The 19,225-nt window shown below is 38.8% G+C and overlaps 1 protein-coding gene across 1 annotated transcript; it reads right to left on the minus strand.

Moving 5' to 3' along the window:
* Positions 1 to 1,607: 1,607 nt before the first annotated feature.
* Positions 1,608 to 18,295, minus strand: LOC140235268 (iduronate 2-sulfatase-like). Its single transcript, XM_072315301.1, has 7 exons — positions 18,082 to 18,295; positions 15,701 to 15,834; positions 12,852 to 13,029; positions 11,289 to 11,377; positions 6,448 to 6,918; positions 5,532 to 5,658; positions 1,608 to 4,522 (listed from the first exon to the last, which is right to left on the minus strand). The coding sequence occupies exons 1-7, from the start codon at positions 18,215 to 18,217 to the stop codon at positions 3,804 to 3,806; spliced, it is 1,854 nt and encodes a 617-aa protein (XP_072171402.1). The 5' UTR covers positions 18,218 to 18,295; the 3' UTR covers positions 1,608 to 3,803.
* Between the last annotated feature and the right edge of the window lie 930 nt (positions 18,296 to 19,225).

Here is a 19,225-nt window from a genome sequence, read left to right on the forward strand (position 1 = left end):
CAGTCACACCACACGTACATTATGTATAAATGTAACATGTATGTTGTCTACTTTGGAGCCGAGAGCTGGAGAGGTGTGCCGCAGCACGGGTCGCCCGGCAGGCCCGCGGCTAACTTTACATGGACAGTGCATTAGCATTGGCACAGGTCCGATTACTTTACACCCTTGTTAAACCTTGGGGAAGTGAAAATGAACGATATTTGAGCAGTGATTGATTCCAGTTTATCATACCGTGGCTTGAAATGCGTGTAGAGGTGTACTTCTGATTTACCCGTGCCCGTAACTTTCCCCCTACTTTCCGCTTTGAAAACTCAGCAGCTTCATCCATACACTGCACAGCGCAGACTGCAAACATACACAGACTATACACAGCCCAGTCTCTGTATGTAAGTAGCGCTAGCGCGACAGGGTTGTACCAGAGGACCTCCAAACACGAGGACAGTTCAACAATCGCATGCGATCGCTTTGAATTTTGATACTTTAGATCATTTTTTTGTCACCTGTCTGGTCGGGCTAGTTCTTATGTAAACAATAACTGGTGTCTCGTGATTTTGACAGTGATTTATTGCACAATAAAATCTTATTCGACTTAGGCACAGTGAATTTAATGGTTTTTCAGTGAAAGTGTTCTTGGAATTTCATCGACTTAGGCGAGTATTCGACTTACAAAATTCGACTTGTGAGTGAATTATTACACGTAAGTCAATGGGGAAAAATCGGGACTTTTTAAAATCATCGACTTGCGCGATTATTCGACATATGCGATGTCGACTTAGGCGAGTTTAACTGTATGTGATACTGGGAATTATAAGCATTTCCACCCCTCAAAGGTACCAGTCCAAATCTTGTGGTCAGAGCATTCTGAATGAATTCCCCTGACCAGTGATGTAACACACATCATCATACCTCCTGGTGGCATCTATCATTAAATGGGTTAGTCCAATGAGGGAGCTTATAGGGGCTATATAGTACTGGCTGAGGTGAGGATTCAGGTTTATAACATTTTCAGTGAGGTAATGAGAAACCTCTTTTAAGATATGAAAGAGCATGTAATTTCAAGAAGGATTCAATGTTTATTTGATGGAAATTGGCCTTAAAATGGCTGAGATATTAAAAAAAAAGCAATCCTAATAAGATCGACTGGCCACGACTTTTATTAGGATCGTTTTGTTTTTCCTTGTTTTTAATATCTCAGTCATTTAAAAACCAATTTTCATCAAATTAACTTTTGATTCCTCTTAGAATATTGTATGCTCTTTTACATTTCATAGAGTGGTTACTAGATATCTCACAAAATGTTACAACCTGAATTCTCACCTCAACCACCATAGTATTGTACAACAAAAACTCAACCGAGAATGAAGTGCAGAGATTGTCTTCTTGCATCTCTAAGACTTGGTTCAAAAGGTGCTAACTGGACTTGGGAACTCTTCAGGTTTTACAAAATAAACAAACAAATATATACACTGTAATTATATATATAAATGTATATATATATATATATATATATATATATATATATATTCATTTATATTGTCAGCCATCCTTAAAAAAAAAAACAACAACAACAAACAAATGACATAACAACGACACAATTGTTATCTTTCTATCATTTGGTCTTGCTTGTTATCTGTGTGTGCACTGATATATTCTCCTCCACTAACAGTAGATAATGGCACAATGCTCCAACCTACAAAGTGGTCCACTTGCACATGATCATGTTTGTACTATGTGTATTGCTCAACAGTTATACTTGACTAACCCGCGCAATGTATCTCACTGTGCTTCCCTTATTCAGAGAAACAGCCCACGCACATTAAAACAAATAAACAATACACAAGCATATTTCCATACAGCAAAATCTGATGACATGGTATTTCAATATAATTTCATTGATATAATTTATAGCCAACTGTTTTCAATAGAGAACTTGTATTTACGGCAATTTGAAGCTAAAAAAGCATCATATATTTCTCCACTAATATACAATGATAGTATAGATGAAATTGATAATAACAATGGAATTAAAAAAGAAATGATCAAGTTACAGTATGTTCTTCCTTTGGTATAATGATTATTATATAATGATTATATAATGATTATTATAAGGTTACCTCACCACAGCTTTTAGAACTGCAAATACTGCTACTGTTGTTTTCAGACTTTTGAAGTCAATGATACTATATCAAAGTGAAAGGATAAGATATTCTTTTGAAATAAATATGGGTTTAAAAAAGTGGAGTTGCACATATGGAAGACTACAAGCCACAACAAATGACCTGTACTGACCTGTGTCAATTCATTAAAAAAAGCTGATGAAAGTCTGCTGGTACAATGTGGCAAGAATGGCAGGACAAGTCAATAATTGGTCAAATGTGAACCTCTCAATGAAAACCTCCATATATTAGGCCCTACAAGTTGATATAAAAAAAGTGCTCAAGACAAAGTGAAAACACAAACAAATCAACGTACAAACACAATGGGAAAATGTAGAAATTACGCACGGCGTAAGAAACAATACAGGTGGTTTTAAAATATGAAAAACAGCACACACATCGCACATACCTCCCTAACCCTAAGTACAATGGGGGATGGGGGGGGGGTGTAATGGCATTACAGGTGTACATTCACCCCTACTTTGCTTAAGCACTAAACCACAAATTTCACAGGATTCTGTAAAGGCATTCATTAAGTTTTCCTTTGGTATCATACAAGTTACTTGATAGCAATTTAGGTGCATAGCAATTTGACAATACCACATGGTGCCATAGTGACACATAAGTAACAGTGACTTGAGCATTAGACTTGTTGAGGACAGACTGATATTGCTACAACACGCATTTCCCATACACCCCTGCCCCATTATACTCGGGACTCATCCCCAATGGGTTAAGATGAGAATTTGAAGTTACACATACTATAGGGAATCTAGACACTTCATATAACTTATGAAGGGCTTTCGGTCATATTCATTGGCCAATGAGGAAAAGTAGAAGAGAAGATGATGTTATCACCTTGCAAATGTCTCATCAATTTGATTTTCCCTTTTTTTTCTAATACATTTGTTAACCCTAACCAGGCCGGGCTTTTTGGGGTGTTTTGTGCTCGGGATCTCGGTCGTCAATCGCGCAATCGCCATGAAAATTGGCACATGCATTACCTGTGGAAAGTGAAAATAATCATATCTTTATGAATTGGGTGAGGAAACTCTAGTTGCATAGACTTCATACACAAAATCATGATTTTGAGCCATTTTCGGTCTGACAGACATGTATAGAAGGTCATGTAGCATCGTAACGGTGTGCGTGATTCTCGAGAAAATGGTGTCAAAAGATGTGCGGGACTTGAAAGTAAAAAGTCAGCGAACGGCGCGGTCAAAAAATTTCGCGCAGCGGAATAGTCGCGAAAAATGTTGAGGGGGGGGGGGGTTGATTCAACCCCCCCAGCCTTTTTAGGGTTAAATCATTGATACAGAGAAGGTACCATTGTAACTTCTATGTACAAATGACTGAGAAAATTATGAGATGATAACATTATCAACTTGATTAATTTACATGGATCACAGCTCCTTATATTCATGTTGCATATAGAGCATGAAACATCTCAAAATTCCATAATTTCACTACTTAATCTGATACCTACAAAACTTTTGCTGTTCTATAATTCTCTTTGCTCCTCCCCTCATCATTCAGCAACTTTGATTATATATGATTTTGTGCTGTTTGCCAAAGGAAGCATATCAGCAGATGGCTTTTTGGGAACGAGGTATAAGGTAAGTCAATGCACATAATAACTTCTGTTCTTCAAGACCTAGCAAATTCAGGAAGACAGTCTCTCCAACCACTCATCAGTCGCACATGCAAATCCCTTACAACATCCATATATGAAGGATCCTCTGCAACATTGTTATTTTCTTCTTGGTCAGTAGCCATAATGTACAGCTCCCTGGCACGCACATCAGACCAATTGCCCTCAAAGGTGGAGTGGTTGAACCCGATCCATTCCGTGAAATGGTAGTCGTGCGTATGCATGGAATATCCCATTATGGTAATGTTGACCAGCGAGGGCAGGTCGGTCTGTTCAGTAGGCCTCTCACCCGGGCGAGGATACTGGCTAAAAGTGGCATTCTTCCATCTGGACAATATTCTTGCATTCCTTCTGGCACTTGGTGAGATGAGGGGGGCAAAACTAACCCCCTCAGAGCAAAAATCAATCTTAAATGGTTTGGGGGGACAGACATCCGGAATTCTCAATCCAGCCAAGTCTGCAAGAGTCGGAAAGAGATCCACAAGTTCTACAAACTCGGTCACTTCATGGCCTTCCTTCCAGGCATTTCCTTGATTGTAATAATGCGTTGAAAGTCTTTGTTCCTCGAAGGGATCCCGGAGTGGGAAAACTCTTCCGGTTCCCAGGGACTGTTTCCTGTTGGTCACCCCTGGTACATGGACCAAGAGTGGAACTCTAGTGGCAAGGGCAAAGTTTGAATATTTGGCCCACTCTGAGTGCTCGCCAAGCTGCCACCCTGGAACAAATTGGAAACAGATAAAACATCATTGAAAAGGATTTATTCAAACTGTTAAACTGCAATATAACATTTTTCTTTCTTTTTGGAAAAGGTATTTTTTATTTGATAACATCTATAGCAGCCTGCAGGCTGAATTACAGACATTTTTTTACATGAGTAGATGTGAAAACATAGAAATATGTAGAAAAAATAAAAGATACAATGAACAAAAATATATCAGGGATAAAATATTGCACAATGAAATTGAACTTCATAAAAATGGTCATGTCATGTACCTCCACACGTGTATCTATTCAACAAAAAAAAAAAAAAAAAAAAACATCTTACAATACTTGGTTACAAAAACATGCAAAAACCAAACAAATCAAATCAAACCAAAATAACTTCAGCTTTACAGGCGAGATTGGCGATTCCTCTATCTATCTGTCTTTCTCGCCCATGAAGTGAAAGAAACTTGCATCATTATCAGTATCAACCTGACTATTTTGCAATAAAGCAAAACCAAATTAAAGCAAGAAATTGTAGGTCTCAATATTCGGCTTGTTCACAAAGACGCACTACACATATGGAATAGTGTCTCATGACCGACCATAGTAACGAGGCATTGCCACTACTCACAGTCCACGAAGGTATGCCCTGTAGAATATTCTAAAAATCGACTAAGAGCTATAACTTCTTCTCAAAATGTTTTTCAACTTTCCAAAAATAATTTGATTGGCCCAAAATAATCTACTCATTAGATATTTTATCAGTCTGTAAAGGAGCCCATTTTATCTTACTCTCCTTGTATCTCACTGTCTTATCACACTATTGTTGCCCAAACTTGCTAGACTCTTACTCTCAGTGCAGAACCGATGCCAAGAAGGATACCAAATTAAATGCCCCATTAACCATGAGGATTTTTTATTTTTTTTGCAAAATATATCTCATAATCATTTATACTCATGTTCCTCTGATATCTAAAAAGAGTATTACGTGAGATATAAACTATTCACGTCATTCTCACCATGGTCACCGAGAAACACAATGATTGTGTTATTAGCAAAGCCATTCTCCTCCAACCCTTGTAACAAACGCCCTATTTGATAGTCTGTGTATGTTGCAGCAGCATAGTAACTCTGTCGAAGAAGAAACTGCAAAAAGGAAATTATGCATCATATGTGTATTATGCATGCAATCGTACATTTTATATAGGTTGCATGCATGTATATCATGTATGTATGCAGGTATGTATGTGTGTATGCATGTATGTATGTTTGTGTGTATATCAAAAGAGTTTTAATACAAAAACAGATAAATGCCATTTTCAATTCTTTTAATAAAGGTCATCATCAAATAAAAAGGATAAAATGTTTTCATGTTTTCACTTGTTACATAAAAAGAAGTGTTTATGAAGGTGTTATCAAATTCAGCTCATATAGTTTTTATTTCATTTTAAGCAGATTCATTCTCATATATCTCAACTTGATAAGAATGAATTTTATATACTGGTATTTGCATTTAAGATCTTTAAAACTAATACTTATCTAATTATTTATTTACATACATGCATACATACAAACATAATTCAGATACATGTACGTCTTGACCATATTTTGGAAAAACCTTGGACTGCTTAAAGAAACAAGCAAACAAGTATCTATATCACAAAAAGGAACAAACAGACCTCCCAGTGAGCAGTGAAGCACACACTAAAAAAGAAAATACAATCCCAGACATCAATACAGCCCAGTGTGTATATTTCGACAGACACAAAACTAAATGTGCAGTGCATTAAGAGAATTCTACCAGGAAGTGAAGGACAAAAAAAGAAGAAGAAAAAAAAAAAGAGAATTAAACACTATACAGCAATAAGACACTAGAAGAAGAGAGTTAAGCAAATTATTCTAGCATCAGGTTTCAAGTGCCACAGGTGAACTCACGTGATATTGTCTTGGCATGGGTCCATATGGGAAGCTGAGATTCAGCGCAGCAATGTCCTCTCTTCTGCTGAAACTTGAGTACGGCTCAAACGCCACTGGAGGCAGCTTTGCGGGTAGGTCCGGGTTGGAGGCGATCTGCACCGATGTGAGAGGGTAGAGCGACCGGAATTCCTCGGGATATTTGAACGGGATGTGCGGCTTGTGGTAGCCTACCGCCAGGAAAAATGGTTGGGTTGATGCTGGCTCTTTATCACCAGGAGAACCACTTGTCTTGGTAAGCTCTGGAGATGATGATGATGAGGATGATGATGATGGTGGTGGTGGTGATGATTTCGATGATGCAAACTCTTCCAGGAGTTTCAAGGCATAGTCTGTACTCTGAATATCTGGCAGGCTTTTAAGAGGCATCTCCTCAACATTCACTGGACAAATCAGGTTCTGATGCAAGGTGCCATCCATGTTCTTGCACACCTATTCAAGAAGTTGAGACTTGAAATGATACTGTAACTGAAATGATTCAAGCAAATATGTGACCCGCTACAACAAAATGGTCCTAAAGTCGTGCACGGTCGAAGCCGTGAAAATCAAGTTCGAAGTTAGAGCATCAAAATTGGTCAAAACTTACGATTTTCTGAATTTGACATATTAGAGTCTGACATGTCTTCTATCATCTGTCGAAATTTTGAAGCAAAATGATGAAAGGAAAGACCAAAAAATAGCGTTTTTCTGGGCCATGTTTTTTTGGCGTTTCAACGAAGCAGAAACTGGTTCGAACATTTGGATTGAGCGCCACACATAGGCTCCGCCCCTAACAACGACCAGAGTGATCTCATTGGTCAGTTTGCTGCTTGCCGCTAACCGAAGCGTGAAGCTCGCACACTGCCCAGTTGACTGCGTGCGGGCGGGTTGCGCTATGCCTAGCCGCTTCTCCTGACATCCTGGTCACTGATTGGTCGGTGAGGAGACCGCCAACGCTGTGTTTGAATGAGCATTTCGGGGGTTGCTAGGGCTTAACTTCTATTGTCTGGAGGTGAATACTGACTTGTGTGTCTCTTGATTGTGATTGCGTCGAAAGGAGAACTTTTAGGGCGCTTTTCTCGAAACAGTGATTTCCCAGACGTCTTGACATGCTCTCTTTTAAACATCGATATCTCCACAGCTGATTATTTTTATAAGACGTGTTATATATCAATTTAAAGCAGAAAGATTAGGGAATTGTGTCATGCAATTTTCAAATAATCGACCTCGCCCGACTTTAGGATCATTTTGTTGTAGCGGGTCACATACAGTGATAATAATGAGTAGGGCTGAAGATCTTGCTTGCACATCGAATTATACCTAACAGATGGGTATTTAGTGACAAAATCACTCCCCCATAGGGCCCATACTGACAGTGGTCCTCTGTCGCTTCAAATGATTCAAACATCTGTTACCACCAGTAAGTTAATGTATATTTACTATCTGTATCTACACATTACGTCAGTTATTGCAAAGACGTAGCTCAAAGCCCATGTTCATAAAATCATAAATCTTCCACACGAAATGTGATGTGCATGAATGCAATTACACTGTACCTCTTTCAGAAGGCAGGAAAAATAGTATTACCCTTAAAATATGTCAGTAATAAAATCATGGGAATGTGTGCTTTTCATAAAAAATTTAAAAAAAGAGATTCGGTGGAATTCCCACTACATTTTCCTAATATCATAGTCCAGCAGTGACGCTACAAATTGTTGTAATCTTCTCATCCAGCAATGGCGGTACTGAAACTTGAAAGATTCATGCCAGTAACTTTTGAAGACCAATTTTCCCTAAACTTCACCAATGTGTTCGACTCACATTTCTGCATTCATTAAATCCACATTATATATGTGGGTGAACTGCCCCTTTAAAAAAACAAGCTGCTCTCCTGATGCACTGTACAGGGTTCATGAGCTAAATCAGCAATTGCATGAAACTGAAACCAGCACTATTGATAAAGCTGTGGAGCCAACCTCAGGATAAATCTTTCATGACAAACATCATGGCCATCGAAGAGTTTTTCCCTCGATAAAGGACAAGTCAACCTTCATGTACATGTGGATTGAGTGAATGCAGCAATATTAGGAGAACACACTGATCAGCGAAAATTCCGGGAAATCACACAATCCGTCTAGAAGTTATGAATTTTTACAGTATCTGTGCAGCCACTGCTGGACGAGAAGACTACTACAGTGTGTGATGTTACATGGAAAGAACGATGTAAGAAAAATACATATGGAATTTCACAATTTAATTGTATTTTTTCTTCGTATAGTGCACATTTCTTCGATCGTCACTGATGTATTTAAGGGTATTATTCCCCCTGCCTTCTGAAAGAGGCAAGTCAAGTATTCTTTTATTGTGCAAGACAAGTGAAAATACACTGAATTTGCAGAGAAAGTTGACAATGTAACAGGAGGCTTCTATGTATGGGAAATCAGGCAATTTTTAGCATGCATATGTATGGGTGGAAATCACTGGATCAGTGGTGGAAATGAGCGGCTTTGTGGAGGGCTGCACTCTCGGAGTGCTTCTCTAATTTTACATGAGGGTTTTTTTTTTTTTTTTTAATTGCTGTCACCATGGCAACACATTAAAGATTCAGGAAAGATCCCATTTGCACATCAACATACTATAGCAATCACATGCACAAAACTTCAAGTCATGCTCATTATCTGCACGAAACTTATCTCAATCCACAATTTTTTTTTTTTTTGGTATGCTTTTATTGAATAAATGTTACAATGGCAACACATTGTTCAAAATTGATGAGAAATGTGTTTTGCACAACTAAAATTTATATTGGTCACATTATCAAATCTCAAGTAATATGCTGAAAACTGAGGGAGTTGGCTAAATCCACTTCTAATCTATATGATTTTCTTTTAAAAATGCTGTTACCATGGCAACACAGTTTGATTTTTTTTTTTTTTTTTTTTTTTTTTTTTTTTTTTTTTTTTTTTTTTTTTTTTTTTTAAGATGAAGTTTGGACATCTACATACTATAGTGGCCACATATGCCAATAAATAAAAAGAAAAAAAAATGTCGGGTGAATTAAAATGCTCAAAAACTGAGGGAGTTAGCTAATTCCACTATTTTTGGATTTGTATTAATGCTATTGCCATGGCAAAAAATAGTTTGTTATGATTTGTTTAAAAACTGTTGCTGCCATGGCAACTGATTTCTGAACACTCACAAATAAGGTGGATTACATTAATCTCAAATGCCAAATTTCTACTGAACTGCTTTTTAATATAATAAACTGAGAGGGTATAGTTTGATCCACATTTTGTATGAGTTTTATTAAACTTTTCTGTTACCGTGGTAATGCATTAATCCATACTGACGAATAAGGTGTCATGCACATCTACCTATGACAGCAGTCACAGATGTCAAATTTTTGGTAAATTGCTCAAAAACTGAGGGAATAGTACGAGCCACATGATTTTGCAATGGACAAACATATGGACAGACCGACCGCCCGGCCACCCGACCTCAGAGTGAGTCCTATATATCCCCATACACGCTATGTGTGGGTGGGGGTAAAGTTACTCATGTGCGACACTTATTGTGTTTTGTTCGCAAACTAGTGTGCTACTTAGAGTGCTTTGTTTGCTGGTCGACACAGAAGGACCATGGTTAAACCCAACTCATCCCTACAATTGTGTATAATTCCCTTTCATGTCACCAATGCATTATTCTGCTTGACTCAGGCAAATTGCTACAACTGAATAGGCTGGCAAACTTTACACCTAGTTAACAGATTAATACATTGCAGGGGTTTACTAAATGCTAAACAGGGATAAGAGCCAGGTACAGAAAGGGATAAAGTCAATAAGTAGAACTCCACTATCTACTCTATACTCCTTGTCAGAGCAGCTGAATTTACAAGCACTGTCATTAATCTGAGAGTAGCCTCATTATTCAACACAAAGCTTGAAAGTCAATCGTGGAATTATAACTTCTTCTTCAACTTTTCTTAATCTTCAAAGGGCTATACTTCCTATCAAGAAGATGATTTGCTTAGGTAAGTAGGTGGGCCATTTCACTGGGTTACCTTAAGCGGTGCTGGATGAAAATTAATATTGTTCCTACCCCTACTCTATGTAAACAAGGCTGAGTGTAAAAGTTTAGGGTACATGACTCTCCAACAAAGACTGGAACTTAGCCGTTTTGAAGTGAGCATTTCAAGGACTAAATTTTAAGTTATTCTACATGTGATACTGTAGTTTTCATTTAGAACTGTTTTGACAAAAGAAGAAAGACCTGAATCTGCAGTAAATGACACTGGGTAAACAGTGTCTTCATTATAACTTTCTTTAAACATTGATATTTCGCGAGATTAATTTTTCGCACTGAAAAACACTGTGGGTCCTTGAATTAGCACTGTGCAATTGTCAACTCGTTCAACATGAGCAGAGAAAAGGGTGAAGATATTTTCATGGGTTCATGAATTCGCACTAGTTCACAGTAGCGTGAAATATGCGAAAATTAACGTACAGTGAAAATTAACATGTTTACAGTATCCTGTGAAGCTTCTGGGTGATTCCTTCATGCTATGTAAAATGAATTAAAAGGTGTGTCATCTCAACTACAAAGCACGCCATACTGTGCATATCGACAAATTAAATTGTAGGGCCCTTGGAATACTGTACTCGATCCGTATTAAAAAGTAAAATTGCCACTTGGGCAAGGTACATGGAACATGGCTGAAGTACAATCTATCTTGACTGAGAACATACATCCCCAAAACAAAGCTTAAGTAAATTCTAGCAATGTACAGTTGTTAAAAAAAGAACAACTGACATACCAGTACACACCTTTGCATTCTTGTATTTCTGAGTAGGAGGATGCCATGCTTCAACTGACCAGCTGTATGGAAAATCATCTGTAAAATTAGAGACCACTCCTGAAGAAAGGAAATGTATAGATCACATATATGATCGAAACAGCAGCAACAACAATCATACATTGCAACTGATTGACAAATTGCCCTACATCGACGTAAATAAGCACTGAATTGATCAGTGTTTTAGTAGTAGCCATGATAAAAAATCATGGGCGTACATACTCGAGCAGGATTTGAACCTACGACCTCCTGCTTATTTACATCGATGTAGGGCAATTTGTCAATCAGTTGCAATGAAAACATCTCGACGGAAGAATTTCATAAATTTGAATAACAATCATACAGTAGAACAACAGCCTCATGAAAACAGCATGCTCCATGATGTTAGGATTATCTGTATCAGTGCAAAAATGAGCAAAGAAAATGGGATTCCATCAGGATTTGAACCCGAGACCTCCGGATGCTACCCCGGTGCTCTACTGACAGTACAATACACACACGTTCACAAAGGATATCACAGGATGCCAGCTACTGTAAAATCAGACATTTTCGCAAGCATGAAACTTTCATGAATTTCACAGAGCCAAGATTTGTGAAAGTTTTAGTCTACAAAATGCATCAAATGCCAGTATATGTAGTACACATCTGTAATTTTTACAATTGACAATTTGAAATAGTTTCATGAGCACTGCGAAAAAGGCCATTGGCTCTAATGTGCAAAATTTTCACGCCACAAATGTTTCTGGTCTTACAGTATATAGAAACGTGTATCACATTTGTCCAATTTGTTTCATATTTTTTTCCCATACATCTCCTTCTATGTTTATTCCTTTGTATCACAACTACTGCTTGCATCTGTAGACCAATAAACTGGGAAAGACAAATGTCAAGAACTCAGGTTATCAAGCATCCTGGGACGTCCTTGATCACTTTTAATACCATCCAAAGATGGCAAAAGACAATGGTACATTTATCGTCATTAGTCCATATAATATTTATCTATCAGGACTTGACATTAGCATTTTTTTTCTCCGATGGTCTGTTCTATCCCATTAATATCTTTAAATTCATCAATTTTCCACACATCATGAGATTAGAATTCAAGAATGGATTCTTATTACTTACAAAATGATTAGAAAATCAGTTTCTTCTCTATTGCTGCATCAGCGCTTACCTCACAAACCTCGCTGGCCATGGGTGCAAGTTTCAAGATAAAACGCACAGTATTTTGGGGCGACGGTCCAATGGTCCCAGAAAAATACATCGTACTACATTCAGCCATTTATCACTACTCCGGGAGCCAGTTTCCAAAAGGGGCGTGTCTTCTGCATTTCTGGGCTTGTTTGTGTTCTGTTCACTGGTTTGTTTGTTTGTTCCTCCGCTCCCAGTCAAGAGTTATGTTATACCATTAATGATACATTAACCATTAGTTCATTAGTTCATTAGTATGGTGTACATTGTTACATTAATGAAATATCTGGGGGAAAAGAGGCAAAACTTAGGCAAAAGGTACAACAAGGACTTCCAAACTCACCATTATGGAAAACCTTGCCAATGGATGCTGTAAAATAACCGTTCTCCTTGAAATGCTGCGGCAGAGTTGTGTAATTCCCAGCGTGTGTGCGCCAGTAGGACCCAAAGTCATACAGCCTGGTGGTGTCTGGACGCCGACTGGTCAGAAAGGATGTGCGGCTTGGTCCACAGACAGCTTGCTATGGAGTTCAGGGGAAAAAGAAATAAATTAAAATATCATACATCTTTCTTCACAAACAAGACCTTGACAAGCTAGTATCCTGACCCAAATGAGATTTTACTTTGGCGATATGATAGTTCAAACGAAAACTCTTTCATTCAATTCAATTGTAAGTATGCTAACAGGTGCTGGCTATTACAGTTAGGCTTGTGTGCATTAATTACATACACACATGCACAATAGATTTTGCAAGCAAGGTGAGGTTTGACCAGGGCAGTGGAACATCTCTCTTCCACCTCCCTGGTTTGACAAGTGAGGTGTATTTTGTGGAGAATGCAAAAATTGTCAAAATTGTGCAAACCCTGACAGGAGAACCACAGTCCTTCAGGTGTGGGTACTGCGGTTGCCTACCTGTGGCCCACATGACGGCACATTAAGATGAATAGTTTGCCAGGTAGTTTGTTGCTAAGTGCATCAGAATTTCTAACCCACTTTGGGGTTTTAGTTTTAATGAGCAGAGGGCAATTGAGGAGCCAGAGGAGCTAGTCCTGGAAGATGGGAAAGATCAGAGAGATGGTATTCCCACCTCCATGGGAACATGTCTCAGAGGACCATGGAGACCCAGAGATTGATACTTTAGAATTGCAGAGACTGCAACTCTCCCGTTTTTGACAGGAGATCTCCCGCCAAAAGCCAATTTTTGCAAAATCTCACGCTTTCTAACGCTTCTAAATTCTAACGCTTGAGATGTAATTTCTCCCGCCCTGGCTCTGTGTCTCCCACTTGAAATGATCTCTTACTTAGTGTCATCGTATGTCAAAAAAGTAAGACTGAGATAGCACGAGAGAGCATCTAGAACCCTAGCGCTTCCAGGGCCCTTAAGCGGGCCCTGGACCCCGGACGCAAGGAACTTCGCGCTTCCCGAACATCAAGTTGGAGTCTCCCGTTTTGTAATATATGCTCAATGTTTTTATATTTAAAAAAAAAGAAAAAAAAAAGTTTGCTCAAGGCTCAAGCCCCTTTGGATTCCATTTCACTCCACTGGCTCACTACAATTGGATAAAAAGTTATCAGCAGTTTTTGTTTTTTTTTGTTTTTGGTTTTTTTCTGCCTACATGTACATGTGACATAATTTTTTTCTTTCATAATGAAATTTGTTTCTTCTCATCAATTTTGACACTTTTTATGCCTCAGCCCGAAGGGTGCCGGAGGCATTACTTTTTCTTTGTTTCTCCATGTTCAACAACATTTTGACATTAAGTTTGTTTTTGCTGCTGTTATTGTTGATGCCATTGCTTGTTGTAACAATCTGAAAGTAATGAGTGGCTTGGAAACTGGTTATCAGTGAGCAAATCAGTGATTCACAGATATCATCAGAAATACATGTAGAGGACAACTATCATCACAGTGCTCTTCTGCTTTGTCACTGAATAATAATTATCCATTTGGGAACTATGACACTTGGCAAAAATAATGTGTAATGATTCTATTCTTTTTTCCTTCAAATTTCTCAGTCAATTAGACCCCGTTTACAGTGCGAGGCTCGGCCGCGGCTCAGCCCAGCCCACTTCAGTGTAAACGCGCAAAAGGCCAAATGCGGGGCCAAAATTGGCCTCGCATTTGGCCTCGCTCTGGAGGTGGTCTCGCGGCCGCGGCCGAGCCCCGCTTTTTCTCAGTGTAAACACAAACTGGGCCAAATGCGCGGCCAATTTTAGTCTGGCTTCCAAACCCTCTGCCCGTACTATTTCGCTATTCAGGATATTAACCCCCTCAACGTCGAAAACTAGTATAGTTTAAGGTGGTTTTGTCCTGCAAAGGATTTTTCCTTCGGCAAAGGCCTTTGCCCGAACGGCGACTTCGTCGCCACAGAATTCAGTTGGCAAAGGGTCTGAAAACCAGACTATACCAAATTGTGTTTGTTTACAAGCAGAGCGCCACTACAACAAAATATTGAAAGGTTTGAATTAAAAGCGCGGCCGAGCCCGGCAGTGTAAACGGACAAAATTGCGGGGCTCAGCCTCGTAATTGAGGCTCGGCCCAGCCCCACACTGTAAACGGGGTCTTATATTCATAGCATTCCATTGTACAGTTTCGGTTGAGACCCAACTTCAGATTTCAACATTTTTTTGGTGAGATAATGAGAAACTTTTTATGAATTATGAAAGAGCATGTAATCTTAAGAGCAATTCATCATTCATTTGATGAAAATCGGTTTTGGAATGGCTGAGATATCCAAAAAAGAGTGATCCTAATAAAAGGTGGCACCCAGCTTTTATTACGATTGCTTTGTTTTACTTTGTTTTTGGATGCCTCAGCCATACCAAAACCGATTTTCATCAAATAAACTTTGAATTCCTCCTAGAATGGTATCCTCTGTACTATTCAATAAGTGGTTTCCTGGTATCTCGAAAAAATTAGTTAAAAGCCAAATTCTCATCTCCACCAATACTAAACTGGATCCCTTTAAAACAGTAGTACCGTACACATTCAATACAAAGAATACAATAATTGCAATGAAATCACTTGGCTCCTCGGAACGTAAGTACAGACTGAGTGACAAGATAAAAAGCAAATTAATCCATCAACCCTCTGCAAAATTCCAGCATATTTTGAATGTCCAAATTAGGAGATACAATGTATGCCCAGTGATAGTACATCTATAGGCCCTACTTTATGTGTTTCACTCTTACTTGTGTCACAGCATGTGTAAATCTAGCCGACTGGCTGGCGAGTTGATCGATGTTTGGAGAGATGATTGGTCCACCATAACAACTGAGCGAGGGCCGGAGATCATCCACAACAATGAAGAGTATGTTCGGCCTGTCTGTCACTGTGTCAGTGTAGATTTTTACAGAAACACGACTGCACATTAGTCCTTACTACGAAATGCTGCAGTTGCAGATTGGTGTGGTGCATCTGCTGCCAGACTACGTTATGACTGACTTAGGTAATATAATATGTACAATCTAAATGCTGGCACAGAATTATTTCCTAATCCATGTAGACTATACTGTAGAGCATGTACACTAGACTGTACAGTCTTTAGTGTTGGACTTACAGGCAAAATGCCACACCTCAGTGAATTTGCCTACTTCAAGACTATGTCTGCTAGGTTTGAATGAAGTCCTGAATACTTCAGATAAAAAATGAACCTGAACATCTGATCGATCAGCACCTGGTATGCTAAGCTTTGCAAATATTTAATATACACTTTGTACACATAGTGTGTGTGTGTGTATATGTTGTATAATACATACTGAAAAATCTTGGTTTAAGCTTTATACTTATAGAGCCTACAAGGTCTTTAGAACACAATATACGTATACTGATATGCCCAGGGTTATGATCACAAGTCACAGAAATCTCTTTCAGTTACAATTCTTCTGTCCACTCGTCTACAAGCTAAATGTAGGCGTACAATGCAAATAGGGTTTTAGGTTGCTGGTCCAGAGAAACTTGAAATTGAGTCATAAAGAGCAATTCTTGTACTACATGATTCAAAAGTTTGGTATCACAAAACTACTAGGAAATTGTGGGGGGGGGGGGGGGGTTCAGTTTTCTAGGACACTTTTTTTTTTTTAGAATAAATTTGATCAGACAGTATGCCTTAGGCAAAAAAAAAACACTCAAATGTTGCATTGGAGTAACGGGTCACTGAAATATAAGGTAGGTAGTTAGGGATTTGATGATTTTTTTTTTTTAAATAAATCTCTCTCAAAATCTCCCCCTGCTCGAGTACCCCCTTTTTGTCGGCGACCGCCTCCCCCCCCCCCCCCCCCAAAGAAAAAACTAATACAGTGAACCTTGCCTAAATCAAACTGACATTTATAAGTCGAATAATCGCCTAAGTGGAAGGTCTATTATCAAGTTCTCTTCCCTTTATATTCTATTGTTTTAAAGACGAATTTTCTTTAAATCTAAGCTATTTCTTTAGTCCTAACAGATTTGACTTTAATAGGCAAGGTTGCCTGTAGTTTTTACAACAGCTCTAAGAGGCGCTAAATCTCTCCCTCGTACAGAGCCGTTTTGTGCACACACACACACGCAGCGAGCTACAATGTAGCTACATGTACGTACGACATAGCACAGCGTGCAGCAGGTTCTGTCCGAAACACTTCTATCAAGATACTTGATATCGACAGAAAAACAAACAAACAGACAAAACATACGGTCGGCGGAATTTTAGGGTCAAGTGGGCTTAAAAATACGCCAATGCAACATTTTTTTTTTGGGGGGGGGGCCTTATTAGAAGCCCCTTAAAATTTCTTGAAACGTTTTACACTCTCTTCACTTCTTACCCTAATAACTTTTTTTGAAAAGGTGATGCTAATTGCTTTGAAACACAGTGTAGTCACGAATAGAATGTGCTCAGTCATAGAGTGACCCTACCTGCCAAAATATCAAAAATCCTTCATAAATTTTCACAAAATCAACACATTGTCATTGCTCTTGACCAATTCTCGTTACCCATTCTATAATATAAAACGAAGACATACCGGTAACCTCCTCCCTTGGCGGAGGTAATAAGATGCACTGCATCAACAATCATATATGGGGCTGCATGGGCTCAGCAGAGAGGAGCGAGCTAGAGAGATTGGGGGGGGGGCGTAAGGGGAGAGGAGAGGGAGGGAGTGGTGGTAGAAATTGGGGTAAATTTTATTTACACTCGGGGTAAAAAAAAAAGTGAAGCTTAGAACAACTAGTAGAAGCTAGAAGAAGGAAAAAGAACAAAATAAAAAAAAAGATGGTGAAGAAGAAGACCTTGCGGCTTCAGAAGAACTCAAGAAGAACTAGAAGGCCTATTGTCTACAAAGAATAAGATTAAAAGGAGAAAAGTGAGAACTAAAGAATACGATGGTGACGGTGTTGATGATGATGATGAAGAAGAAGACGAAGAAGAAAGAGAAGATGATGATGATGATGATGATGTGATGATGAGTAATCACGTCATGCATGACGTGGTGTACAATTGTAATTGACATGGGGATACGTACGTGCATGCGATGTAGATGACGTATCACAAAAAACGGTTACCCACAGAAACACAACACGACAGTATAACGTTACATACCAATTGGTGGTGGTGTGAGCTCCCCCACGCAGCTCTGCACCAACATAAACAAGAACACCAGACACTTCCCAAAGAATTCGAAACGGTTGTGATAGTGGCGACACCTAGCCATTCTTGGAATCTCTGCCAATGCCATGCCTCAATTGCAATATGAAAGGCACATCGACATAGCACATTAGATCGCAGGTGCATCTAATCTATATTCCTCATTACCATGATTACCATGGTTTCTCGTTGGTTGTATTCTGCAGGTTGTGCATTTTACATTCCAGCATACGTACCGTAAGCCTATTGTCTCCAGTACGGTGCATGCAGTGATCATAACAATGGCATGCATAGTGATACTGTAGTTCATGATCATGCGCCAGGGACGGACTAGTCTAGTTCTGGACCCTTTTTATCGATTTTTTTTTTTTTTTCGCCGACTACTCGAGTAACGCGTTACTAGTAGTCGGCGAGGGTCCAGAACTCTCCCCTCCATTTCTCTTCTTCTCGGCCTCGTCTCCATATTTCCTTCATTAGTCTTTGTTCACTTATCGTATGATATTATATTTCCGTATGTCTTTGCGGGGTTTTTTTCTGTTTCTTTTTTTTTCTTATAACTATAATCATGTCACTCGTATTTGTTTTTATTGTTAATTTGTATATTGTTACCAGTTTTGTCTCCTTCTCACTCTTCCCTCTTCACCTCCATTTCTCTTCTCTCTCTCCCTCTCTCTCGTCATATTTCCCTTTCTTTGTTTTTTTTTTTCTTCATTATATTGTGTATATGTATCGTATAAGTTTCTGTACACATTTTCCCTTTTTTTTTCATCAATCGTATTTTATTCTTATTTACTTTGTTATAGTTGTTTTGTGCACTTTTTAAAGTTATTTGCAATTATGTATTATTGAATTGATAATGTGATATATGTTTTTACATTGGACTCCGATACCCAGAGTATGCTATGGGTTGTTGAATAATATTAAACTTCAACTTTCAACTTTCAAAAAGAGATCTAGGGACGGACGACCAGCCTTGGCGAAGTAGTCTGGTTTCCAGACCTTTGCCAACTGTCCTCCCTTCTATGTAAGATGGTTTATGATAATTCCGGGGTGGTATTCTGTAAGCGCGATCCTAATTTCGATCCTAGGAGCGCGCGTA

Source organism: Diadema setosum, chromosome 11, assembly GCF_964275005.1.
Source record: "Diadema setosum chromosome 11, eeDiaSeto1, whole genome shotgun sequence".
NCBI classification, from domain to species: Eukaryota; Metazoa; Echinodermata; class Echinoidea; order Diadematoida; family Diadematidae; genus Diadema; species Diadema setosum.

Bases quoted from the DNA above. Each gene is read 5' to 3' on its own strand.
- LOC140235268 (XM_072315301.1), bottom strand. From the start codon at position 18,217: ATGGCATTGGCAGAGATTCCAAGAATGGCTAGGTGTCGCCACTATCAC. The intron at 13,030-15,700 runs GTAAGAGTGAAA...TGAACTCCATAG, and splicing joins TTACACATGCTGTGACACAA to CAAGCTGTCTGTGGACCAAG. The intron at 6,919-11,288 runs GTGTGTACTGGT...CTTCTTGAATAG, and splicing joins AGAAATACAAGAATGCAAAG to GTGTGCAAGAACATGGATGG.